General features: G+C 38.6%; 2 protein-coding genes across 2 annotated transcripts in view; one reads left to right on the plus strand and one right to left on the minus strand.

The window, feature by feature from the left end:
• The window catches only part of LOC137258519 (deubiquitinase OTUD6B-like), a 38,870-nt gene extending 26,883 nt beyond the window's left edge, over positions 1-11,987 (minus strand). Inside the window, exons 1-3 of the mRNA XM_067796222.1 lie at positions 11,880-11,987; positions 10,374-10,519; positions 8,110-8,229 (exon numbers count right to left, since the gene is read on the minus strand). Coding sequence (XP_067652323.1) covers positions 8,110-8,229; positions 10,374-10,519; positions 11,880-11,976 — 363 coding nt within the window. The 5' untranslated portion in view covers positions 11,977-11,987. The remainder of the gene's footprint in view (positions 1-8,109; positions 8,230-10,373; positions 10,520-11,879) is intronic.
• A 59-nt stretch (positions 11,988-12,046) lies between these two features.
• LOC137258521 (geranylgeranyl transferase type-2 subunit alpha-like) lies at positions 12,047-27,491 on the plus strand. Its single transcript, XM_067796224.1, has 13 exons — positions 12,047-12,133; positions 14,362-14,472; positions 14,844-14,968; positions 15,689-15,876; positions 16,380-16,577; positions 17,869-17,952; positions 18,381-18,463; positions 20,290-20,388; positions 20,862-21,004; positions 21,610-21,698; positions 22,062-22,190; positions 22,540-22,815; positions 24,045-27,491. The coding sequence occupies exons 1-13, from the start codon at positions 12,131-12,133 to the stop codon at positions 24,188-24,190; spliced, it is 1,674 nt and encodes a 557-aa protein (XP_067652325.1). The 5' UTR covers positions 12,047-12,130; the 3' UTR covers positions 24,191-27,491.
• Positions 27,492-27,780: the final 289 nt, after the last annotated feature.

The following is a 27,780-nucleotide window of genomic DNA, read 5'->3' on the forward strand; positions in this document are numbered from 1 at the left end:
TTCCAGAACATGTCCTGGTTGGCTGTTAACAGCAGAATCTTTACACTGTCCCCATGATTAGACGTTTCTCTAGCACAATATCCCACCTTTGCTGTTTGAGATTTTAAACAAATTATTTAGGGCTAAGAAATGAAACTCCAACCCTGGGACACAAATCATGCTGCATCGATATCTATGGGATAAGCATCACCTCCACTGTGAACACATCATACTGCATCGATATCACTAGGATACGCATCACCTCAACTGTGGACACAAATCTTCAGAGTGACTAAATTACTGGAAGCAAAAGTTTGTTGAAAAATGCACAATTTCACTGACAGCATTTTCAACACTGGAAGATCAACAAGTGGGAATACTGTCACTTGGAAAAATCATTATTATTCATCAGATGATATAACGTCATTGATGATACTATACATGCAATACTGAGATGAAATATAGTTTTAATTTTAGACACACAATACACAAAGTTAGGCCTTTACTTATGGCCTCTCTAAATGGTGTTTTGATACTGTTCTTGTTAGTAATCCATTCATAAATGTGTCATCACAGTGATGTGAATCTGTTGATTTTTTTCAAATTTTAGGGACATTTTTGCTGAAGTAGCTTATCTTATATGCATTGATATTTATCAGTATTTATTGATATGTGACTGATGCTTAGTTGATTATTGATGCTGTATGGTTTCCGCATCAGGGAGTGATCCAGTGAAGTTGTGGTGTTCAAAGAAATCCATAGCAACCCTTGCCGTATGAGGGCAGACATTGTCCTGTTGAAATGTTAACCCAGGGCCATGACGTTGCAGAAAAGGAATTGCCACAGGTCGAATAATATGATCCCTGTAGCTGACACCTGTTAAGTTGCCCTGAAAAATCACTAAAGGAGTTCTTTGATATGCTTCTATTCCACCCCCAAATCATAACAGAATTACCACGAAAGCGATTCCTCTCCAAGACACAGGCCTGTGCATAACGTTCTCCTAAGCGTCTATGGGCATGTTGACATCAATAACTGTGGGAAATGTTAAACATAGACTCATCTGTAAAACAACATTTCTCCACCAAAACAAGTCTCTGTGGACATGATTTCGGCACCACATTCGGCGAGCTTGTCGATGACGTGTCAGGATAGGTCATATGGCGGAATGTCGTGGTCTGATCCCCTGATGATGTAAATGTTGTTGAACTGTGTAGGGGTGAATATGGCAAAGTCTTGGGATGGTCCAGGCAGTCATCATTGCAGTCTGAAACCTGTGGTGAAGATGGGTCACCCTTATCTATCTGTCCTGTCTTGGCGTTGTTACAAGTGGACATCCAGAAAGTGTCCATTCAATGACATCATTTGTGTTCTGATAGCATCTCGCAAAGGCAGAAATGGTGTTCCAGTGGCAGTGGAAATGTGCAGCCACTTTTCGTTGAGACATTCCCCCACGGACCATCCCCATGGCCTCATGACATTGTGCAGATGTTAGCCTTGGCATGTTATGCCTTTCAATAGCCGTTGTTGTTGGATACATGTCACTGATCTGAGTTTAAATCATCATGTGTCTTAACACATTTGATCAATTTAGATTTTAAATATCTGTATGCACAGTTTCTGTGTGAGCCTAGTATACCTGTACACAATGTCTGTATGCACAGTTTCTGTGTGAGCCTAGTATACCTGTACACAATGTCTGTATGCACAGTTTCTGTGTGAGCCTAGTATACCTGTACACAATGTCTGTATGCACAGTTTCTGTGTGAGCCTAGTATACCTGTACACAATGTCTGTATGCACAGTTTCTGTGTGAGCCTAGTATACCTGTACACAATGTCTGTATGCACAGTTTCTGTGTGAGCCGAGTATACCTGTACACAATGTCTGTATGCACAGTTTCTGTGTGAGCCTAGTATACCTGTACACAATGTCTGTATGCACAGTTTCTGTGTGAGCCGAGTATACCTGTACACAATGTCTGTATGCACAGTTTCTGTGTGAGCCGAGTATACCTGTACACAATGTCTGTATGCACAGTTTCTGTGTGAGCCGAGTATACCTGTACACAATGTCTGTATGCACAGTTTCTGTGTGAGCCGAGTATACCTGTACACAATGTCTGTATGCACAGTTTCTGTGTGAGCCTAGTATACCTGTACACAATGTCTGTATGCACAGTTTGTGTGTGAGCCTAGTATACCTGTACACAATGTCTGTATGCACAGTTTCTGTGTGAGCCTAGTATACCTGTACACAATGTCTGTATGCACAGTTTCTGTGTGAGCCGAGTATACCTGTACACAATGTCTGTATGCACAGTTTCTGTGTGAGCCGAGTATACCTGTACACAATGTCTGTATGCACAGTTTCTGTGTGAGCCGAGTATACCTGTACACAATGTCTGTATGCACAGTTTCTGTGTGAGCCTAGTATACCTGTACACAATGTCTGTATGCACAGTTTCTGTGTGAGCCGAGTATACCTGTACACAATGTCTGTATGCACAGTTTCTGTGTGAGCCGAGTATACCTGTACACAATGTCTGTATGCACAGTTTCTGTGTGAGCCTAGTATACCTGTACACAATGTCTGTATGCACAGTTTCTGTGTGAGCCCAGTATACCTGTACACAATGTCTGTATGCACAGTTTCTGTGTGAGCCCAGTATACCTGTACACAATGTCTGTATGCACAGTTTCTGTGTGAGCCTAGTATACCTGTACACAATGTCTGTATGCACAGTTTCTGTGTGAGCCTAGTATACCTGTACACAATGTCTGTATGCACAGTTTCTGTGTGAGCCTAGTATACCTGTACACAATGTCTGTATGCACAGTTTCTGTGTGAGCCGAGTATACCTGTACACAATGTCTGTATGCACAGTTTCTGTGTGAGCCTAGTATACCTGTACACAATGTCTGTATGCACAGTTTCTGTGTGAGCCGAGTATACCTGTACACAATGTCTGTATGCACAGTTTCTGTGTGAGCCTAGTATACCTGTACACAATGTCTGTATGCACAGTTTCTGTGTGAGCCGAGTATACCTGTACACAATGTCTGTATGCACAGTTTCTGTGTGAGCCTAGTATACCTGTACACAATGTCTGTATGCACAGTTTCTGTGTGAGCCTAGTATACCTGTACACAATGTCTGTATGCACAGTTTCTGTGTGAGCCGAGTATACCTGTACACAATGTCTGTATGCACAGTTTCTGTGTGAGCCTAGTATACCTGTACACAATGTCTGTATGCACAGTTTCTGTGTGAGCCTAGTATACCTGTACACAATGTCTGTATGCACAGTTTCTGTGTGAGCCTAGTATACCTGTACACAATGTCTGTATGCACAGTTTCTGTGTGAGCCTAGTATACCTGTACACAATGTCTGTATGCACAGTTTCTGTGTGAGCCTAGTATACCTGTACACAATGTCTGTATGCACAGTTTCTGTGTGAGCCTAGTATACCTGTACACAATGTCTGTATGCACAGTTTCTGTGTGAGCCTAGTATACCTGTACACAATGTCTGTATGCACAGTTTCTGTGTGAGCCTAGTATACCTGTACACAATGTCTGTATGCACAGTTTCTGTGTGAGCCTAGTATACCTGTACACAATGTCTGTATGCACAGTTTCTGTGTGAGCCTAGTATACCTGTACACAATGTCTGTATGCACAGTTTCTGTGTGAGCCTAGTATACCTGTACACAATGTCTGTATGCACAGTTTCTGTGTGAGCCTAGTATACCTGTACACAATGTCTGTATGCACAGTTTCTGTGTGAGCCTAGTATACCTGTACACAATGTCTGTATGCACAGTTTCTGTGTGAGCCTAGTATACCTGTACACAATGTCTGTATGCACAGTTTCTGTGTGAGCCTAGTATACCTGTACACAATGTCTGTATGCACAGTTTCTGTGTGAGCCTAGTATACCTGTACACAATGTCTGTATGCACAGTTTCTGTGTGAGCCGAGTATACCTGTACACAATGTCTGTATGCACAGTTTCTGTGTGAGCCTAGTATACCTGTACACAATGTCTGTATGCACAGTTTCTGTGTGAGCCTAGTATACCTGTACACAATGTCTGTATGCACAGTTTCTGTGTGAGCCGAGTATACCTGTACACAATGTCTGTATGCACAGTTTCTGTGTGAGCCTAGTATACCTGTACACAATGTCTGTATGCACAGTTTCTGTGTGAGCCTAGTATACCTGTACACAATGTCTGTATGCACAGTTTCTGTGTGAGCCGAGTATACCTGTACACAATGTCTGTATGCACAGTTTCTGTGTGAGCCGAGTATACCTGTACACAATGTCTGTATGCACAGTTTCTGTGTGAGCCTAGTATACCTGTACACAATGTCTGTATGCACAGTTTCTGTGTGAGCCGAGTATACCTGTACACAATGTCTGTATGCACAGTTTCTGTGTGAGCCTAGTATACCTGTACACAATGTCTGTATGCACAGTTTCTGTGTGAGCCTAGTATACCTGTACACAATGTCTGTATGCACAGTTTCTGTGTGAGCCGAGTATACCTGTACACAATGTCTGTATGCACAGTTTCTGTGTGAGCCTAGTATACCTGTACACAATGTCTGTATGCACAGTTTCTGTGTGAGCCTAGTATACCTGTACACAATGTCTGTATGCACAGTTTCTGTGTGAGCCGAGTATACCTGTACACAATGTCTGTATGCACAGTTTCTGTGTGAGCCTAGTATACCTGTACACAATGTCTGTATGCACAGTTTCTGTGTGAGCCTAGTATACCTGTACACATTGTCTGTATGCACAGTTTCTGTGTGAGCCCAGTATACCTGTACACAATGTCTGTATGCACAGTTTCTGTGTGAGCCCAGTATACCTGTACACAATGTCTGTATGCACAGTTTCTGTGTGAGCCTAGTATACCTGTACACAATGTCTGTATGCACAGTTTCTGTGTGAGCCTAGTATACCTGTACACAATGTCTGTATGCACAGTTTCTGTGTGAGCCTAGTATACCTGTACACAATGTCTGTATGCACAGTTTCTGTGTGAGCCGAGTATACCTGTACACAATGTCTGTATGCACAGTTTCTGTGTGAGCCCAGTATACCTGTACACAATGTCTGTATGCACAGTTTCTGTGTGAGCCGAGTATACCTGTACACAATGTCTGTATGCACAGTTTCTGTGTGAGCCTAGTATACCTGTACACAATGTCTGTATGCACAGTTTCTGTGTGAGCCTAGTATACCTGTACACAATGTCTGTATGCACAGTTTCTGTGTGAGCCTAGTATACCTGTACACAATGTCTGTATGCACAGTTTCTGTGTGAGCCTAGTATACCTGTACACAATGTCTGTATGCACAGTTTCTGTGTGAGCCGAGTATACCTGTACACAATGTCTGTATGCACAGTTTCTGTGTGAGCCTAGTATACCTGTACACAATTCTGTATGCAGTTTCTGTGTGAGCCTAGTATACCTGTACACAATGTCTGTATGCACAGTTTCTGTGTGAGCCGAGTATACCTGTACACAATGTCTGTATGCAGTTTCTGTGTGAGCCTAGTATACCTGTACACAATATCTGTATGCACGTTTCTGTGTGAGCCTAGTATACCTGTACACAATGTCTGTATGCACAGTTTCTGTGTGAGCCGAGTATACCTGTACACAATGTCTGTATGCACAGTTTCTGTGTGAGCCTAGTATACCTGTACACAATGTCTGTATGCACAGTTTCTGTGTGAGCCGAGTATACCTGTACACAATGTCTGTATGCACAGTTTCTGTGTGAGCCTAGTATACCTGTACACAATGTCTGTATGCACAGTTTCTGTGTGAGCCTAGTATACCTGTACACAATGTCTGTATGCACAGTTTCTGTGTGAGCCGAGTATACCTGTACACAATGTCTGTATGCACAGTTTCTGTGTGAGCCTAGTATACCTGTACACAATGTCTGTATGCACAGTTTCTGTGTGAGCCTAGTATACCTGTACACAATGTCTGTATGCACAGTTTCTGTGTGAGCCTAGTATACCTGTACACAATGTCTGTATGCACAGTTTCTGTGTGAGCCGAGTATACCTGTACACAATGTCTGTATGCACAGTTTCTGTGTGAGCCGAGTATACCTGTACACAATGTCTGTATGCACAGTTTCTGTGTGAGCCGAGTATACCTGTACACAATGTCTGTATGCACAGTTTCTGTGTGAGCCGAGTATACCTGTACACAATGTCTGTATGCACAGTTTCTGTGTGAGCCGAGTATACCTGTACACAATGTCTGTATGCACAGTTTCTGTGTGAGCCGAGTATACCTGTACACAATGTCTGTATGCACAGTTTCTGTGTGAGCCGAGTATACCTGTACACAATGTCTGTATGCACAGTTTCTGTGTGAGCCGAGTATACCTGTACACAATGTCTGTATGCACAGTTTCTGTGTGAGCCGAGTATACCTGTACACAATGTCTGTATGCACAGTTTCTGTGTGAGCCGAGTATACCTGTACACAATGTCTGTATGCACAGTTCTGTGTGAGCCGAGTATACCTGTACACAATGTCTGTATGCACAGTTTCTGTGTGAGCCGAGTATACCTGTAGGAACTACAATGTCTGTACAGTTTCTGTGTGAGCCGAGTATACCTGTACACAATGTCTGTATGCACAGTTTCTGTGTGAGCCGAGTATACCTGTACACAATGTCTGTATGCACAGTTTCTGTGTGAGCCGAGTATACCTGTACACAATGTCTGTATGCACAGTTTCTGTGTGAGCCCAGTATACCTGTACACAATGTCAAGCTAATCAGAATGCAATGATGAATAATACAATAATCGAAGTACATGATATCCTGATTACTCGTGCTTCATCATAGATTTCTCTCCTATGATTTTTGAGGAAGATTAAGGAGTTTAATGCTGTATGGGACAAACAATTTTGAAGTTCTCGCAGTTATGTAATATATGATTTTGAAATGTCAAATAGAAGGTGGAACTTCGTAACATTCATTTATAAAGTGTGATGGATCTGATTGAATGACCAGAGCTTTCCTCTTAACTCTTCATGGTTCAGGTTTCCACACAGGACATTAAACCCTGACAGACACTGGCTTAACATATGGCAGCACCTATGTTATCCATAAACATACCTATACGCATATATGCATAGCCATTTCTGTTATTCAGAATGCCAAAATTAATGGTGGTTTGACACACTGAAATGTATGCAGTGTTTTGTTGTTTAGGATTCAGTCCTCTCAATGGTTGGCTACACCTTAATGGAACTGTACAACTTCTAAGAATCACAAGATAAATAATACAGCTGACAGACATTGTAACCAAATTTACGCATCCAAAACATGTGCTCCACACAGATGCACCCAAGTAAATACTTTCGAAAAATATTATTAATTTTTCCTTTATGAAAATGACGCTTGGAAAACTGATATTGACAAAAAAATGTTGTTTTCTCATACATTTAAGTGGTTTAATGCCATGTTCATTAATATTATTTTAATAGATAATCATATCATGCTGTCATGCATGTGCATATCAACATATCTGTGTAAAGATTTAGACCAACTACCAGTAAAACAAAATAAAATCACTGATAACAAAATGTAACAAACACTTTTGAGTTTGTTATGACTGTAGCTTTCGGTATTTCAAAATATTAGAGCATGCAAGTTCAATTTCAAAAAGAATCTGTTGAAACACTTCCACACATTCTAGTGAGACAAGAAGCAGTGTCTAAATGACACCATCATCTTCTGTGATGCAATTACACAGTAATCAGTGATGTTTGAATTATTGCAACATGGCGTCTGCTTTGTGTGAACATGGTAGGCCATGTGGAACAATAATGTTATATATGATCATGACCTACTTACACACTTATCTTTCCATGGATGGTTAAAACACAAACTGAGGAAAATTTCCTGAAGTACAACTGATTGTAATATATATTTTACACACATAGAGCCTGTGCCTCAGTGTCACTGAAACCATACGAAAGGTTTTAAAATGTAGACTTCAAATCAGCACACAGCATATTGGAAAAAACTATAAACAGAAGCTGAAATAATCAAAGGATCAGTTTCAACATGACCTACCCTTCTCTTCTGAGCCTTTGATGCTTTCTTTTGCTTTGCATCCACATCTGTCTGGACAGGAGTTGTCTCCTCCTGATCAGCAGATCCCAGCTGGTCGAGCTTGTCAATGACTTCTTTTACCTGAATGATGATGTACAGTATTAGAAATATCTCAAACATTTACAGTGTTCATAGGTTTTGTAAGGATGTGTGCAGAAATAAACTTATAAATACGTCGTTCAGATCATTGCGTGTGACATTTTCATTACAATACTGAATCATTTGAAAATTTCTTTTGTATTTTATATGTTGCTGGTTTAAGGTAGTTCAAAATTTAGTAGAACAGAATCTGTGTTCAAAACACACATGCTGCTGCAAAATATTTCTTGCATGTTTTTATCATTTCTTTGTGTGAAGAAAACACAGGTTCCTGTGTTGACACAAGCTCTGATGTAACAGGACACAGATATATAGCCTAACTTTAACAGCCCAATAAGGAAAATTATATAAATTATTGTCTGTAAGTGCTCACTTGTTTCTAAAGCCGATGATATTTTAACAATTCATTCTGTGTAATAAAATATAACTGAAGCCTTGTTGTGTTTAGTGCTGGACTTGTCATTAAACTACTGACACTAACTAAAACCATATCCCACGAGTCAGTAACCAGAAATGCCAACTCTAATTCAGCCTAATTAGTATTTAGGCTAAAAACTGATGCAACAATTAAAACTAAATTTTCCAAAGAATTTTCAAGTTTACTAGAAAATATATGGACATTTTAAGAACTTGTTATTAACATTGTACACCTAAATGAGTAGTGAATATTCCAAATGTAGCTTGATACTGAATAAAACGTATCTGAAATTCATTGTGTATGAACCTATCGGATAGTTTAGTGCAATGCACTTGTTTCAAATTCTTATTTTTTTACTGCTACTGTAGTCAGATATTTCATGTTGCCTTTTGGTATAAAATACAATAAAATCTTATTGGTTGGCATCTCTGTATTAACACCCGGCATTCCTCCCTCTGTGTGGCACACCAGAACTAGGCTTCACTCGATGTACCCATGTGTGGAATCAAACCCAGCTCTTTGGTGTGGCAAATAAACGCTTCAACCACTAGGCTACACCACTGCCCTGATAATCAGATTCAACTGGAATATTGTTCAGAACAGTATTATGCCAACCTCACTCATACTCACACTGAACTGTAGTGCCACAGATGACTATGAAACACATTCCAATTAAACAACTGAAAATGGAACAAGTTAGCAGCTAACAGTGTGAGTAACCTACACCAAGGAATGATCTATAAATCTTTTCATTGATCCCCGGCCTTGTTGATCCAGTTTACTAATCTCTAGTCTGTTGTCACCATTATTCTCTGCCAACTCATGACTACTTTCTTGTCTGATCCATGAAGATCTGGGATAAATTGATCTTCAGTAACCCATACTTGATGTAAGAGGCAACAAATAGGATCAGGTAGTCCAGCTCCCTGACTTGACAAGCTATTGTATCCCAGTTGTGCAGATTGATGCTCATGCTGTTGATCACTGGATTGTCTGGTCCAGACTGCCACCTTATAGATGGAATATTGCTGAGTGAGGCATAAACCTAAACTCACTCACTCACTCACTCACTCACTCACTCACGTTTGGCTTGTTTTAGAAATGAACAACATATAGCTGTTCAGTCAGACACTCATGAGGGGCAGGAACTTTTTTCCTGATCAAAATGGCCAGCCATGGTGATGTCACCCCTAAAATGAAAGGTGGGGTAGCTTTGTGGTTAAAGTATCCGCACATTCAGAAATTCAGAGTTTGAAACCCAGTATGGGTTAAGCGTTTGAATCTGGTATTGCCTGCTGAATGTGCATGAAAGTGCTTAATCAGGGTAAAACCATACTCACTCACACATTCAGAAATGAGGGCAGTGGGGTAACCTAATGGTTAAAGTGTTTGCTCATCATGCTGAAGACCTTGGTTTGATTCCCCTTATGGTTACAAAGTGTGAAGCCCATTTCTGGTGTTTCCCACATTGACATTGCTGGAATATTGCTAAAAGTGGCGTAAAACGATACTCACTCAATCACTTTCATTCTGAAAGAAGACATGGTAGTGACTTGGTTCACAGTATGTGTGAAGCCCATTTCTGGTGTCCCCTGCTATGATATTGCTGGGATGTTGCTAAAAGCAGCATAAAACCTATATCAGATATGATAATGAAATGGTCTACAGTATTTGAAGAGGTTCATGAGGCTGAGTATGAATACATTACCTTTGCACCATGCTTCTTAAACTCCTCCAGTTCAGTTTCATGTCTTTGAGTTAATTCCGCTTCCAGGGCTGCAACCTGCTCTGTCACCTCTTTCTTCTTCTTCTTGTCACCTTTTGGTACACTATGTTTCAGCTTCTGAATCTGAGCTGAAAATTTAATAAGATATATTTTAAAAAGTGAAAAAGATTACCTCAAATCTTCCTTCAGTAGATGGCAGGTTGGGGCTGACAAAGAAACCCAGTCCATACATGCTTGACAATGACCGTAGTATTGTCAGTAGTATTGGCAGTGATGAGTTTTGTACAATTCACATTTTTAGATGCGGTGCTAATCTATATTTCATTGGATTTTCCTGTAATAAGTACTATCAGCAATTTTACCAGGTTTTAAGATTTCTTCACCATTCTCAAACGCACGGAATTCATTAGTTAGTTACCATGGTTACTGGCTAAGGACATGTTCACTATAACTGATACCTTCATCCAACTTATTCATTCTAGTCTGTAGTCATGAATCAGGCAGGCATATGGTAAATTAAAGAAGATTTTTTTTTTTAACATTAAAACATTCTATGTTGTCATTTTCAAATGTTCAGAGGTATTTCAAAGCTGGGCCTAGACTTTTAGTGCTAAGATAGTAGTAAGTTATGTATGACACTTACAGCTATCTTAGCTCTAGGAGCTTCGAAAATCTAGGCCCTGTATCTTAACATTGCATTCACAACTGATCCTGCGGTATTGGTCCTAATGCCAATTAAATACATCACAAGGCCATAATTGTTAGAGATATCTTATTCATGTTTTCACTATCATATAAAAATGTCTCACAAAACATTGTTAAAATCACAATACATTTGTTGTAACTATCATCATGGTGGATTTTTTCATCTTATTGTAATTAAAACAAAAGTACACCTTGATGAACCCCTGAACAGTTTGAACTCTGACATAGAATACATCACAGTCAAATTTGTATGGTCTAATAAAAACATATTACCCTGACCCTGACAACAGTGCAAGAATCTGAATTGAAACGTTGATCTTTGTAATTAAACAAGAGGATGCTAGCAAACATTTCTACAATGTTGACCAAACAATTTATTAAAATATGTTTTATCAAAGAAAGCTGAAGTAGAATGGACGCTTTTTGACCGTGACATTGTGTAAACTGAATGGGGGACTTTTTAAACAAATCTTAAAATGAATTAGCTCCATCTTTGAATGCCATATCTTAGTGAACTGCTTATTGTCAATTGTCAGAATACTACCGCCACACTTTCGAATTGTTGCAACGATATCATAATGATATAAAACTGTTATCAAACATGCTGAAACTATGAAAACATTATGTAAGAATTGAGATCGTCATGTTGAATGAATGAAGCGTCAGTAAAAGGTTAAAAAGTTCATCCGAATTGCACGGTCATCAAAAAATGATTTTCTGCATAAAAACTGAAATTCCAAATAGTGAAAGACAAAGAAACATATAAAACAAGTATGGGTGTACCTAATAATTCTTTTCTCTCTTTCTTTTGTCGTTGTATAATGGCATCCTCTGACACTTCTCCTTCGCCATCCATAGTCGAACTGCCGTGTGCGGCCATGACACAGGAAGCACGTTGACTGGAACTCTCCTGCTTTGAAACACACGTTTGGACTAAATGCGGAAGTGATGTTGTGAACTAAATATAGATTCTTGGAGGTGTTCCCCAAACATTGGCAGTGGGATCTGAGTTGCCGATCTTGTGGCGACTGAAAATGGTATGCATGAGTTATATATTGTAAACATAGCTCTCATATATGTCAGTTTTTTTGGAAATCGTGTAGTTTATATGATATGGTATAATTCGTATCTGATCTCTCGGATACGTTAGTGGAATATGAATAATGATATGTAAAATCATTGATCAACAAGAAATGGTAAACGGTGTTGATATCCGTTACAAATACAATTATTATGTATTATAACAATACTTATCCGGTGCAAAGTAGCTACAGCGTATTTCCTTTGTTTCATCTGACGCCTATACTTGTGCCTAATTTATGCTTTCGTAAGTGAGTGGGTAGGGTTTTACTTTTACACCACTTTGATGCTCTATAGCAGTGATGAAGGTCGTTACTGTTTACCAGTTTGGCAAAATCCACATGCATGATTAAGCTGTTGGCAACGCTAGATACATAGCAGGGATGAAAAAGGCATTTGAACCTGCTCTTTAGGTTTCTTGCTCGCACAAAGGACAATTGTTTACCGTACAATTGTTGTGCCTCACATGACTGAGCCATCATGACTCATGCAACTATATTTAATGTTATATTAATGTATGGTTATATAAGTACAACTCTGATCATAATAGTCATTAATTGTTTGATATGACAAGCATTTATCTAAAAGCCTATTTTGTACACATCTATTAATAACAATATATGCCAGCACCTTTTGCAGATAGTAAGAGCCTGAATATGTGCACTATTTAAATATCTTGAATTAATAAATAAATGTTTCATGAAGTACCCAGCGCCAGGAAGAGCATCCTGACCAGTTGTAAAAAACAAAATATAGCCAAGAGAGTCTAAAATAAGTGGCAAGTCTAGATTACCACAGTTTCAGGAGAAAATATTGAAAGTTTTCATTATATTTTCTGATTATAAATTAGGAACTCTTTTTTTATGTAAAATGTGTTCATTTCATTGACTAGATGTTGGTCTAGCTGACAAGCTACTACAAGATTCTGTATGTAGTGTGTACATGTCCATGACAGTTGATAGTGCATATTTTATTCTGGATATTAAATATTATTAAATATTTGATTTTACAGAAAAACACTGCATAGAAGAAGTATATTTAACAAACATTTATGAAGGTTGATCTTTGAAAATAAGGTTAATTTATACAGCATATGGATTTAATATATACCTGCCTATATTACAGGACATATAATAGGTGACACAACTCTTTCTACAAGATCAGTGGCTTTGTATTGCATATCACCACGGCCTATCCTTGATTTGTTCACACCAGTTAGTCCAGTATAGCATGCTTGTACTTTATACCATTACAAGTTTATGCCATGTATGTTTTGTTTTATGGTGTAAAGGTGATAAATCAGCTGCTTATCATACTTGTAATATCAAGTTTTCTGTTATAATTTAGCATAGGCACCTTCAGATAATAACTTCCAATACATACTGTGGAAGATTGTAGTGTAAGTCACACGTCCTCTGTCTCCATCTCATTGAGCATGGTATGCGTTGGTCTTGTCCTGTGTATAAGTCTGTATATTAGGCGAGAAAGATTGAAACATATTTTACAAAAAATGTGATGCTAAAGAATGGACATATATCACATAAGTTTGATGGGAGTATAGGAGGCATTAAGTTCACTGTGCAAAGTTGCCTCCCTTTGCCACACCAGGAACCTGTGAATGTGTGTCTGAATCCTGGTTGGCATCAGTTCTGTTTCTATGTTTGTCCAGCATTTCCATCCATGTAGGTTTCACTAAAGTGGCTGACACACCATCATATAATTGCAGTTATGTTCAAAGTGGTGTTTTGTCCATCTTACCCTCCTAGGTGCCCTTTTTGGACAACAAGAATCATCATCATTCATTTATGGGGAATATTTTTACATTGAAATGAAATAGAACAAAGGCACTACTGTTCAAAGTAGCCAGTAGAAATTCCTGCTATTTGTTTTCAAACGTTCCTCCATGTAACAATATTAACATGTTATATTTGGGATTCCACTTTCTCAGTAAGTATCGATTCTAGTACTTTAGTTGGGTTAGCTCTAACAAGGAAGTACCAGAATCTGAACTGTGCTGAGAAACTATAATCCCAAATATAACATGTCACATTTGACTGCTTTCTACACAGTATTGTGTATTCAGTCCTCTACATCCTCTGTTTGCCATGGTTACACATTTTACTGAACCATTTAATCAATAATAAGGCTAGGTTTCTCACTTGTTAAAGTTTGATCTTGGTTGCAGCACGGAAGACTGAAAGTGAAAACAACTGCAGAGCAACAAGAAGCTAAGAGGAAAGAAAGAGAAAAGAAACTAAAGATTTACAATGCAGCTGTCCAAAAAATAACCCTAAAGGTGAAGCACACTTATCAAATTATGAATCCTGTGAAGATCAGGGTTAGAACTGATCTTTAGTAACAGATGCTCAAAGTTATGGGGTTGGGTGACCTGCCCAAGATATCTCATTGTATCCCAACAGAATATTGATGCTTATGATACTGATTACTGGATTGTCTGGTCTAGGCTTTATTTTTTGCAGAATGCCCCTGTGTATAGTATATTTTTTATGGAGTTGGACATTAAACAACAAACACTTTGTAGCATCCAAATCTTTGGTGTGTTATTCTTTAAATATTTTTGTCAAAAACAGGTTTCAAAAGAGCATTGTGTAACTTATTCACTTGCTTACACATTTTGACTCAAATTGTCTTATTTTTGTATTGTAGCGCCAACAGCAGGAATATGATGAAGAAGCGCTGCACATTACTGCTGAAATTTTGACCGCCAATTCTGATTTCTATTCTTTGTGGAACTACAGGAAAGAAATCTTTAAACATTTCAGGGAAGAGAAGTAAGAAACACCATGTTTTAGTCAATATCATATTCTGATACCAAACACCCTGTGTGAATACCAAGACACTTGTAACGGTGTGGGCTACAACTGGCCTTAAGCAGCTATACTTGTCATAAGAGATGAATAACGTGGTCAGGTGGTCAGTTTTGCTGACTTGATGGAAACATAACATCATGTCCCCATTGCATAGTTTGATGCACATGCCGTTGATCACTGGATTGTCTGGTCCAGACTAGTTTATTTACAGATTTCGTTCATGTATCTGGAATATTGCTGAGTCTCGCATTACACAACAACAGAAATCTAGTTTCTCATAAAATAGGTGGTACCCCTTTTCAGCAGGATTCAAGATTGGAAGTTCCCCAAAGATTACATTGATTTAAGCAAATATGAGCCAGGATGAGGAAAAATACTTATTTCATAGAGTAATAATATTTTTTCATTTTTATCCTGACTCACACACTGAATTCATGATTTGGAAATAACAAAAATAGAGAGAGTGACAAATCACCAGTTGGTCACATGGGGAATGAATATACATGCACAGTAAAGGGATCCATTTGGGTGAGATGTTTTTGCTGTTCTTTTGAACATAATACAATGGTTTCATTATATCACAAGTTAAGAGACACAGAAGCAAATAGGGTGAGTCAGGATAAATATGAAATACATATACACTGAAAAATACATTACTGACTCTATGTGTTGTGTCCCCAGATCCGAAGAAGAGCTCCAGACACTGTACCAGCAGGAGCTGTACTTCTTGGAGGCATGTCTAAAGGGCAACCCTAAGTCGTATGGCACGTGGCATCATCGTTGCTTCGTCCTTGACAACATGCCGAAACCAGACTGGGAGCGAGAACTACAGCTCTGCAACCAGTTCCTTGAATATGATGAAAGGAACTGTAAGTGTGATCCTAGAAGTGACGTTGTGGTTTAGATTTCTTAGTGATGACTGAAAAAAAATGTATGTTCGTTGTTCAAAAGGTTTATTTTCAGAGTACATGGCAACAGTGGGTTACATAGAGGCAGCCATCTTGTAATCTTATAAAACATGAACTTTTAATGAAAAAGTGGGAATGGTAAATCAACTCCTTCATAACACACAACTTCTTGATGATTCTATATTTACAACAGGAAGTTGTTATCATCCAATAAAAAAATGTGTTCAGTTTTAAGCTTTTAATTCTAATCTGTGTCAACTCCGGCATTGACAAATTTATGAAAACATGCAAAAAAACCATTTAAGTTACAGTGTAATGAAAGGTGTTTATTTCACGGAACTAGTACTTGTCCATTCATTCCTTAATCTTTGATGGGTTTGATAAAATATTTAAAAACTGAACACAGACAATTCTTGATTGTCTTCTAAATGGCTTTAACCTTGGTAACCAATCTCTTCCCACAGTTCACTGCTGGGACTACCGAAGGTTTGTTGTGTCGAGGTCTAAAGTGTCGCTGGAATCAGAGTTTGAATTCACGACAGACAAAATTAGCAGCAATTTTTCCAACTACTCGTCTTGGCATTATCGCAGCAAGTTGTTGCCAGCAATCTTCCCAGACCCAAACCAGCCACGCCTAGTCCAGGAAAATCAGATGCTGCAAGGTGTGTTAATCGTCAGTTGTTATTGTGGTGTTACTGTTGTCAGAAATATATCAGGACAGTCATATTGGCCTTTTAGTAATGAATTACAGTTACGATATACCAAGAAACCTTACCTTGTGCAGGAGTTCAAAAGTCCCATTGCCCGATGCCCGGGACAAGTAAGTTTTCATTTCGGGCAACCAAATAATGGTTTCTTACTTTTCCATGGGCTACTAGATAATTTCAACTTATGGTTTCAATTGAGTGAGTGAGTTACGTTTTACGCCGCTTTTAGCAATATTCCAGCAATATCACAGCGGGGGACACCAGAAAATGGGCTTCACACATTGTACCCATGTGGGGAATCGAACCCAGGTCTTCGGCGTGACGAGCGAACGCCTTAACCACTACACTACCCCACCGCCCCTATGGTTTCAAAGTGCAAATTTCATTTCATATCTGCTCATTATAAAGCTATCAAAGTTAGCAATAATAATAAAGTAGAGCTAGTAGAGAATAAAATTATCACTCTTTGATAAATAGTCCAGGAAACATTAACATCACGAATTGTGCCATAAAGTCAGGGCAGGTGGAAAATTAGTCAGAACATGTTACTTTCTTGAAGTCACTTACCCTGTGGCATGTGGCTTTTAAAAATATTTCTGAACCACTGGTGTGGTCAGGTTTGTTTACTTAAATGATGCATCTAACTTGTAAGTGTATCCTGCTTTTGCATAGATCAGCTTTCGTGATTTCAATCACTGGATTTATTTGATTATGTAAAAACTGCTCACATAGCTGAAATAGTGCTGAGTGTGGTATAAACTGCAAACCAATTCTACACAAGGATATACCGCAGTCAGCAAGTTACCATGGTTACTGAATCTGAACTGAACAAACCAGTGGTTGATAGCATGAATAAAGCAGATGCAGTACAGTTGTATCCAGTCAATTGTTTCGATCATGCTCCACTCTATTCCATTCCCTCCATTGAAAATCTGAGTTAGAATTTGTCTTCAGTAACCCTCGCTTGTAAGAGGCGACTTATGGGATCAGGCTCACTGATCCCAGTTGTGTAGAATGATGCTCATGATGTTAATCATTGGATTGTCATGTCCAGACCAGAGGATTTTAGATCACCACCATATAACTGGAATATTGCTGAGTGTGGTGTTAAACAACAAACAAAACACAAATCATAATCCTTGCATTATATGTTTTTAACTCTTATGATCTGTTTGTGTCATTCTTATGCTTGTCACCTCTTGTCACCTGTACAGCCTACATCAGTTGTGTAATACATTTTCCCCAGAACATGAAACAGTCCAGAATGCATTTTTCACCGACCCTGATGACCAGAGTGCATGGTTTTACCACAGGTGGCTGCTGGGAAGAGGTAAGGCTAAAATCTTGGCGAAATAATGTTTAACTTGTGGCAGCAGTAAGTGCAATACAGAAACTCATAGCTGATGTTTTCTGTAATGCCTTCAAAAGGATCTAGCATTGATGGAATTGTACAGCAAATTCAGGCTAGAAACATGTTAATGTAAGCCTCATGAGACCCCAGAATTGGGTAACTGGCAGTGATATATACCGAGGGAAAGAAATAAGGCATCAGATATGTTATTCTTAATATGTGTCCAGCTGGGTATAAAATGTGATGGATAGCTTAGGAATGTTGTCAGACAAAATACTTATACAAAATACGTATTCATTATTCTCACAGGCTGAAATGAAAAACTCAGTAAACAGTCATTATATCGTTAATAAAAGTTGAGTTGTATGATGTGCTGCAATTCAACGTGCTCTACGTGTTGTACACAGGAGAGACGGCACAGCAGATATCTCAGATTTACGTGTCCAGAGAATCCAGACGGGTGATCGTATCACTTGCCAAACACATACAGGTAACAATGTGTTTTGAGTTAGGTTTAAATTCACTCTGCTAGTGTCACATACATCAACAAGAAAATACTCCACATTCTTGAAAAACAAACACATTAATACACAGGTGGTGGGATCAGTGATCACTCTTCATGTCTGATGTCTGGGTTCCTCAGATGTGTACAGTGTGCAAAGTCCATTTCAGCAGTATGTTGCTGTGATATTATTGGAAAGCTACTTGAGAGAGTGTAACAACTAACTCTTTCATGTTACTGTAGCCACCATCAATCTGATGAGCTACAGGAGTTGTATTCTCCCTAGGGAGTTGTGAATAAAATATGAATGTACCCTGATTCATGGACTACGTTGTTAGTAATGAAATGCTGTTGTATACATTCATTTGCTAAGGCTAAATAAAAAAAGTGAAATGTTTCTCGGATTTTGGCATGTCACTTTTATTTGTGTGCATTGTAATTTTTTTCATTGCCATTTAAAAATCTAATTTTGCATTTGCCATGACCTGATTATCTATTTGTCCAGTATAAGAACGCGTGTGACTAAATCAGCAACTCATTAACACATGATTATACACTTTCCAAGCTGTGTTTCTGAGAGGAAAAAAAATAAAAATGTGTTCCTCTCTCATCACATATTTTCTATAAATTTTTTTTTTTTTAAAGTTCTACTGCCCTCGTCACTTTAAAAAATCATGTGCCTGAGAAGCATTTAGATTTTTTTATGCAGTGGAATGGTACAAAATTAAAGTGATGTCACTGTTTTGAAATTTAAGTAATAATATATCACTCAAACATTTCATAATTCCTTATGGATTATTGGTTAAGATGATTGATAAATTGAAATCTAAGTATAAACTAGACTGATACGTGTTTAATTGAATTTTCTGTTTTTTCATTGTTTGTGTTTATCATTATAATGTTAATGAATATAGTTATGAATGTTTCCTTTTCTTTATGATCCTCTTCATTGTCATCATGGTCATCATCAACATCTCTGTCTTTTTCTCTTTTTGACATCAACATCCTCTTCTTCCTCCTCTCCATTTCCTCAGCCTCTACTTTACCTTATTCCTCACCATCCTCTTCCTCAACTCATCCTCTACTTTACCTTATTCCTTACCACCCTCTTCCTCCCCTCAGCCTCTACTTTACCTTATTCCTTACCATCCTCTTCCTCCCTCTCAGCCTCTACTTTACCTTATTCCTTACCATCCTCTTCCTCCCTCTCAGCCTCTACTTTACCTTATTCCTTACCACCCTCTTCCTCCCCTCAGCCTCTACTTTACCTTATTCCTTACCACCCTCTTCCTCCCCTCAGCCTCTACTTTACCTTATTCCTTACCATCCTCTTCCTCCCCTCAGCCTCTACTTTACCTTATTCCTTACCATCCTCTTCCTCCCTCTCAGCCTCTACTTTACCTTATTCCTTACCATCCTCAACCTCCCCCTCAGCCCCTACTTTACCTTATTCCTTACCATCCTCTTCCTCCCCCTCAGCCTATTCCTCTTCTTCATCTTATTGCTCTTTTTTTTATCTTATTCCAACCCATCCTCTTCATCCTCAGCCTCTTCTTCATCATATTCTTACCCATCATCTTCTTCATCCTCTTCCCCTCTTTCACCTTATTCTCACCCATCCTATTCATCTTATTCTTAACCATCCTCTTCTGTGTCTCCTAATCTTCTTCATCTTATTTGTACCCATCCTCATCTCATCATCGGCCTCTTCTTCATCATGTACATACCACCCTCTTCATCATCTCCTCTTATTATTCTTGCTATCACTGTCATTATCATTGCTGATTACTTACATGTATGTTTTTGTCTCTCAGGTTGGAGTTAAAGACAACCTCATTCTGGAGGTGAATGGATCACCTGTAGAGTGCACATGGACAAACCAGCACAGGAAAACCACATTCTCCACACTCTGGATATCCTTCATACAAACTGAAATATTTGTTTTAAACACTGACTGAAAGTAAAGTACCATTCCATCAAGGTCTGTTTGTGTGGCATGCATTATTGTTCGTAAACAATTAATCGAAAAGCTATAGTAATGCATTATCAGTCCTAAACAACTAGTCAAAAAGCTGCAATAATTGTTATATATGTAGGAAGATGAAAATATTTGTCCTTTTCACATTGTAATGTTTCAAAATTTTACTTGAATTTAGCATTTCCAGTTTGATATTGATGTGAGTGGTAGAAAACAATTCTCTCTCACTTGCTCACTTGCTCAAAGTGTCGCTACAGTTCCACGTTCCAGAAAGATAATCTGTGGTAGTTCTCTATTGGAGTCTTGGAGTTGAGGTAATTAAAAGACATAACTAAATATATTGTTGGTCTGTGTAACAAGAGCCCTCAGGCATCCTCTAGATTTGTTTTTTTACCTTAACAATAATACATAGCTTCTGAAATTCCCATACCTGATGGTGAGGTCAAGGTCAGGGTCAGTGTGGAAGAATCTGATTGGTCAGCAGAAATTGTTCTTGATGAAGGTCAGATGAATCAAGGACGAAATTTCCAGTGTGTAGAAAGTGGTTTTAGGTGAGTGTCAAAGCATTCATATATATGCACGTATTAAACATAAATGGATTTTCTTCGTTATCAGTTCCTGTCTAGACGCTGTGATTAGTCCATTACATGGATACAACATCATAAACTGAATTGCATGCAAAAAAATTCTCGCAGGTGATTGGTCCAGAACTGTTGCCTTCCTTTATACATGTCGCCCTAGGCATGCTTTCAGTGGTCTAAAATATGTGTACAGTAAATGAAGCACCACTGAGCAATATGAGGTGGACATTAGGTGCTTTACATATGTACTATTATTATCATTATTATCATATAACAAAGTCAAAGGGACCAGTCATTTTTTTCAGTTGGAATTTCATTTTTTAAACATTGTTGCAAATAGTGTTGAAGGGCTTAATATCACTGTATTTCTGTTGAATAACTGTATTTCAACCAAAATATACAGAAAGTGACAAGTACCTCCTTTCACAAAGCACTAATCGTATAATACCATAGATAAGCCGAATTTTGAGGGAAAAAAGACCAGTCTGTAGAAGGGGGTCAGCTTACCTGTGAGAAACAATTTTGTGATGTTCATTTAAGTACAATTTGTCATGTGTCATATTCCCATGTTGCAGTTCAGAGCTTAGTTCGGCTACTAGTGACGTGATGAAGAGAGAGCTTGATGCCGTCAGGGAGCTGTACAGTCTGGAGCCAGAGAATAAATGTTAGTGAAATTGCAGGGTCTTGGTAACGGTGTTACTTAGATGTGCCTCAGTTCTGATTTGGGAATATTCCTGAAACAGTGTATCTAGCCATTCTTAGATACGGATTAGAATTGGTCTCCAGCCCATGCGTAAGAGGCAACTAATGATCGAGTGTTCAGGTTTTCTGACTTGGACGACACGTTGTTGTATCCCAACTGCGTAGGTGATCACTGGATTGTCTGTTCCCGACTCTAATATTGCTGAGTGTTGAACTACAAAACAAAGCAAAAGAAAATCATTCTTGAAGCTTCCATTGTTCTATTAGCTGTTGGTGACAGTTTATAAAGGATGTAGTGATCATACCATCTGATCTGTGTCAACAGGGGTCCTCCTCACCATCGTACTCCTGATGAAGTCTCTGTGTCCAGTCTTGTATAAGGATGAGATCCTTGAACATCTGCAGCAACTACAGAACCTCGACAACAAGCGGCGCAACTACTACCTTGACTTGAGTAAGTTCTAGCATATGAAAATTGCTCTTGTCATCTCTCATCCCAGTAGGAATTTTAGGACAGGCTTATTGACCGTCAATATTTGGTGGTTTTTGAAGTGATAGTGTGATCTGGTAATTGGTGGCTGCATTTGAACAGCCTGCTCATAACATCAATAGCTGGTTTCTCTTGTCCAAAGTCAGTTATATACCTGTTGACAGGACGATTCCACTTTGACTTAATGCTGTGTTAATTAACAAACAAACAAGATTTCATTATTTTCATAGTCAGAGCATATTATATCTAGTACAAATTATTCAAGAGGATTTCTTAAGGACACCATGATCTAATCAATATCCTTATTTTGCAGGGAGTAAAATGCTGATTGAGATTGCCATAGAGACGATTAAAGGCAAACTTGATGATGTTTTGGACTTGTCCAATCAAGGCCTGACCACACTTGCACATCTAGAGTTACTTCCCCTTATTCGGGAAGTGAAACTCTCTGACAACAACCTAGACAGCTTTCACAACTTCCAGTATTTGCAGTGCTTGGAGAAGTTGAACATCAGTGGGAACCGGATAGCATCTTGTGAGGGACTCAATTTCCTGCCAGAGTTGACTGAACTTGACCTACGGAATAATAGTATCCTTTTTATCTAAAATGTGAATGGGGTGGTAGGGTTGCAAAATGATGAACTCATTCACATCACAGTGATGACCAGCGTTCCAATCCACAAAACGTTCATAGCACTACGACATTCGTAAGCCTATGATAAACTATAGCGTTGCAAATGTCGTAACATTGTATATATATATATATATATATATATATATATATATATATATATATATATATATATGCCAGATTTTTAAGGTTGTGAACTTTTTATAGTTGGCATTTCAGTGTGCTTATACACATGTGCAGCTAACATCTTTCTTCTTCAGAAATTAGTTGAAATAAGTTTACTGACATAGCTTGTGACTTGTCATAGCATGAGTTGGCCTTTCTGGGCTGAAGTGAAATGAGGTTTATTCCAGTGTTTTAGCCAGATATTCCCATGTTGTTGTTTTTTGTCTATTCACTTAGGAGATAAACATCATGTGTTGGCCAATTTCTGGGTGTTATTGAGTATTTGAAGTATACAAATTTATTTGGAACCAATAGTGTTGACCGGAGGTTTCAAATGAAATATCCCTATGCTTCACATTCTCAATAACACCCAGAAATTGGCCAAAACATGATGTTTATCAATATTGTAAACACAAAAGTAAACCAAAAGGACCACATGGATTTTACTGTCTGCCCTCATTGATATCGAGTATGTGCACAGCAGTGAAGTGTCATCAGCTGGCCATTTCCCATAATAGCATCTGGAAGATGCTCATTTGTACATGTCAGTAAACAACGAATAGTTTTGCAATTTCTGGGAATTTAATACAAATCGTTCATGTTATCCAGCCAGTTAGATTAAAGAACATGGCGACTTTTGGTTTACAGTGTGATCTGTCTGACTTCTTTCCATTCTGATACCCATGAAGCTCCGAGGTAGAATAAGTCTTCAGCAACCCATGACCACAAAAAAGGACTGTGCTTCTCGTAAGAGGCGACTAACGGGATTGGGAGGTCAGACTCAATGACTTGGTTGACACATGTCATCAGTTACCATTTGCACCGATTGATGCGCATACTGTTGATTACTAGGTTGGCTGGTCGAGATTCGATTATTTGCAGACTGCTGCCGCACAGCTGGAAAATTGCTGGGTGCGGCGTAAAACTAAACTCACTCACTCACTCAGTCTCTACATTCTGTCAATATGACTTACAAGGAAAGTTTGAACATCGTTAGCATATTGCCTCCTTAACAAACACAGGTATTTCCTCCAAGGAGGCTCTAGAGGCACTGCTGACATGCCCCAAGTTGAAGGTCATCCACATTTCAGGGAACCCGGTTGCCCATGACGACAGCACCATGAATGGTATCAGGACCATGTTCCCATCAGTGACGCTCCACTCATGAAACAGTATCAGAGATAACGCATAGACATTGACAAATGCACAGCATGGCTGATATTTATCTGGCTTGAACAGAATCATTTGAGGATGGATGTCGGAAGAAAGTGTGATGAAGTATTAGACTCTACAGGGTATTGGAGAGTGCTGATGTTGACTGAAGTGAGACTGAACTAAATCATTCTCTATTGTCCTGAAAGGAATTCTTTTCACATGAGATATTGACAGATTACAAACAATTCACAAGGATATTACCATGTATACACCAGTGTCTTAAATAAGGGCCATCAGAGTGCCTAAGATGGGCTAGATTTCTGACAGCGGTCTAAATTTACAGCTACTTGGTCTGGTAAAAAGTGTAGATGTTCCATACATCTGAGTAAATATCTTGGTGTCTGGTCTGGTTAAATCTGTTTTGATGTCTGGCTGAGTTTTTGGCTTATTTTGTACTCTGAATATACACACTAACATGCCAAGACAGAAAAGTATTGAAAGATTATTAAAAGCAAGAGAGTGTCATATCTACCATCAGTGTTGTGCTGATGGGGATGTAACTTCTGATGATAGTACTCTGAAAGACCCAGTTCTGTTTTGTTTATTATATTCAGTATTTGAAACTCTATACACTTTGTGCCAGGCCATATTTCTGATAAATTTGATCACCTAAGAAACCCACTTGAAAACACCCAGTTCTATCAATATTCATTCTCTTCGCACAGAGGTTACTCCTGTCATATCTCTGTTCTAATATGGCCTTTCATGGTGAGAGTGTTCTGGATTCATGATTGATTGTAATTAATCAGATTTAGTTCTGCAGTCAGCAATGCTTTTTCAAAGGTGATCATTTGCAAAGCCTCAGTAATTTCTATATGCTTCAGGAAAACTAGAATCTCTTCCCCAGCATGTTGTGCATATGTTTCATCTAGACAGAACCCAGTTATGTAATGGTGGATCACTGGCGTCTCCAACAATGACAATGGACATGCTATCCTTTAAATGTATTTGGTGTTACATCAGCAAAATCGTCATTTAATTTCTGCACTCTCTATTGTGCCAGTTTCTGCTTTTCACTTAAACATGAAATACAGAATGTATCTTTCGCACGTTGATCAACTAACTCCGTGATGGCTGCCATATTGGATCTAAGGCGATGTAACAGATGATCGGACTGGATAGAAAGAAGGGAGATAATTCATGTTATGATTTTGGCCACTAGTGTGTTTAACGAGAACCGAGAAATATGTCTGTATTAGAACAGAGGGTACCGAGGAAGATATGACAGGAGTAACCGCTGTGGGAAAAGAATCATCAAGATTGTCTAAATGTTTTCTTTATTTATATGAAACAGAAGGTAAGGTTTATTTGATGAACTTCAAATGAATGCACTACTTCCATAAGCTGACAACCTATGGTACATTGGACCCACATCAAGTTTAAAACTCATAGTGTCACTGAGGTAAAGTCTACAGACATAAATTTTAATTTCCCATGTGGAAATCTGAATGTCTAATAGCGGCTATTCAAGATTTTTTTACACTTCATCTAGTTTGGTCTCTGAGCGTAGTAACAAGCTAAAGGATTGTTCAGATATTAACCTGTCAGTCAGTCAAGAAACCTTTAATTCTTTCATGCCAGTCTTGAAGTGAACCTGTCTTGGGCCTTCAGCAGATAGCTATTCGGAACATTGTTATATTAGATCTTCACTTCTCACAGTACTATGCCTGTAGACACTGTTAGTATTTATCTAGCCAACTCGCTTCTAGTGCAACATGCATCCTTAGTCAAGGTCAGAATGTTTGACAGAGGCTGTGCTAGATTTTATGACACCTCATGTGGTTTGGTTAGGAGCATGTGGACAGGATGTGAGGAGTTACCTGCACCAATGTTAACTGTATTTCAGTTGTCGCACAACATGGCAGCTTGTCGGAGGGAAGTCTGAAGTTATTGGGAATCTGCCAAGGGTAATATTCTAGACTAACTTTTCCATGGTTAAAAATATTCACCCAGTTTTCAGCCTCAGAAGAAAGCAATGCTCGCCCCTTGTTCTGTTTTCAGCAGGAGCCAGAAAAAACATTGCCACCCTCAGGATTTTTGTAGTTGAAAAGTCCCCCATAACTTGCAGTTAAAGGGGTGTTAACTCTGTCATATGATGTCATACCATGGCTGTACTTGAAAAGAGTTGAAAATATTTTACTGTGCATAATATATGAAAAATGTCTTGCAATAATATTGCACCCCCAGCGAGGATGTGATTAATGCATGGGTATGCTCTGTACTCAAGACACTACAGTATTTATTTGCTGTTAAGGCCATGCAACACCTACGGGATTCCAGGTGAGAATACACATGCCCAGCAACCACTGCTTGTCCTTCAAGGTGGCTTAATGGATTAGGTGGTCAGACTCGTTGACTTGGTTGACCTCATGTCTTCATATCCCATTTGTGTTGATGGACCATTTGTGTGGTCCTGACTTCATTATCTGGAGACCACCATCTGACAATGGCATTAAACACCAAACTGACATGTGTGCATTGCTTATACTCTCGTCACTAGACCATAGAAGGATGACTGCAATAACTTAAACAGAAGGGAATATGTTTTGTTGTAAGAGAGAGTGATATATAAGCTATACAAGTGGGCATTATGATTAGGCCATATATATTCTTAAGATGGTTATGAGATGAACTGAACTGTGAAAAAAAGAATAATTTCTTTGTTGTTGGTGTTGCTGAAAAAAATAAACTTGATTTGATCACTGCTTTTGAGAAGAAATTGTGAGTAATATGTATAAAAATGTACTATCAAAAAGGCTTTCTTTGGCGTTGTGGTCGTACTTCCATGACTGTATTACCTGCAGTGTTCTGTTCATCAGGAACAGTAGAATCAATGTTTATAATGTTTATCACAGGAGGGTCTTGTCCAGACTCAATTATTTACAGACTGCCTTAACATAGCTGGACTATTGCTGAGTATGGCATTAAACAACAAACAAACAAACTTGTAAGCTAGAAATTGTTGTATTTTTTCCCCTACCATGTACATTGCCGTTGAGGACTAAACGTTTGCAACTGAAAGAACAAATATACGGCTTCGTTTGGATGAATGATGCAATGGTTTGTTTGTGCCATGGCGTAAAGTTGATGGGCAACACTGACTAATGTCTGCTAGACTGATTTCATTTCAGTGTAATGCCTCATCTCTTCCCATGTTTATTGTGTGGATACATTCCACTGTTTCAAATAGAGGAAGTGATTTGTGTGAAGCATCTGTGCTGAAAGTCTGTATGTGAATTAAAGTGTATCACCAAGTACAAGGGTTGCGGTTTTTCTTGATCATACGCTGAAGTAAAATTAAAGCTTGAACAGTTGACAGTTTTCTTACCTCACTTAGAGATGTCTATTTCTGATTGAATGAGCCAATCAGTGAACCCTGCTTACAAGCAAGTAACCTTTTTTATGTTACCCACTTGAAATGCTGAACTGTGGGAATTTATTTGGTATTTCATGTTAGTAGTATTTGTTAGTAACCTAACTCTGGTACGCCTTATTATGATCCAGTACCTGTGCTTTCAACAGTTCAAAATTAACGTTAAATTA

The sequence above is a fragment of the Haliotis asinina genome, chromosome 12 (genome assembly GCF_037392515.1).
Source record: "Haliotis asinina isolate JCU_RB_2024 chromosome 12, JCU_Hal_asi_v2, whole genome shotgun sequence".
Taxonomy (NCBI): domain Eukaryota; kingdom Metazoa; phylum Mollusca; class Gastropoda; order Lepetellida; family Haliotidae; genus Haliotis; species Haliotis asinina.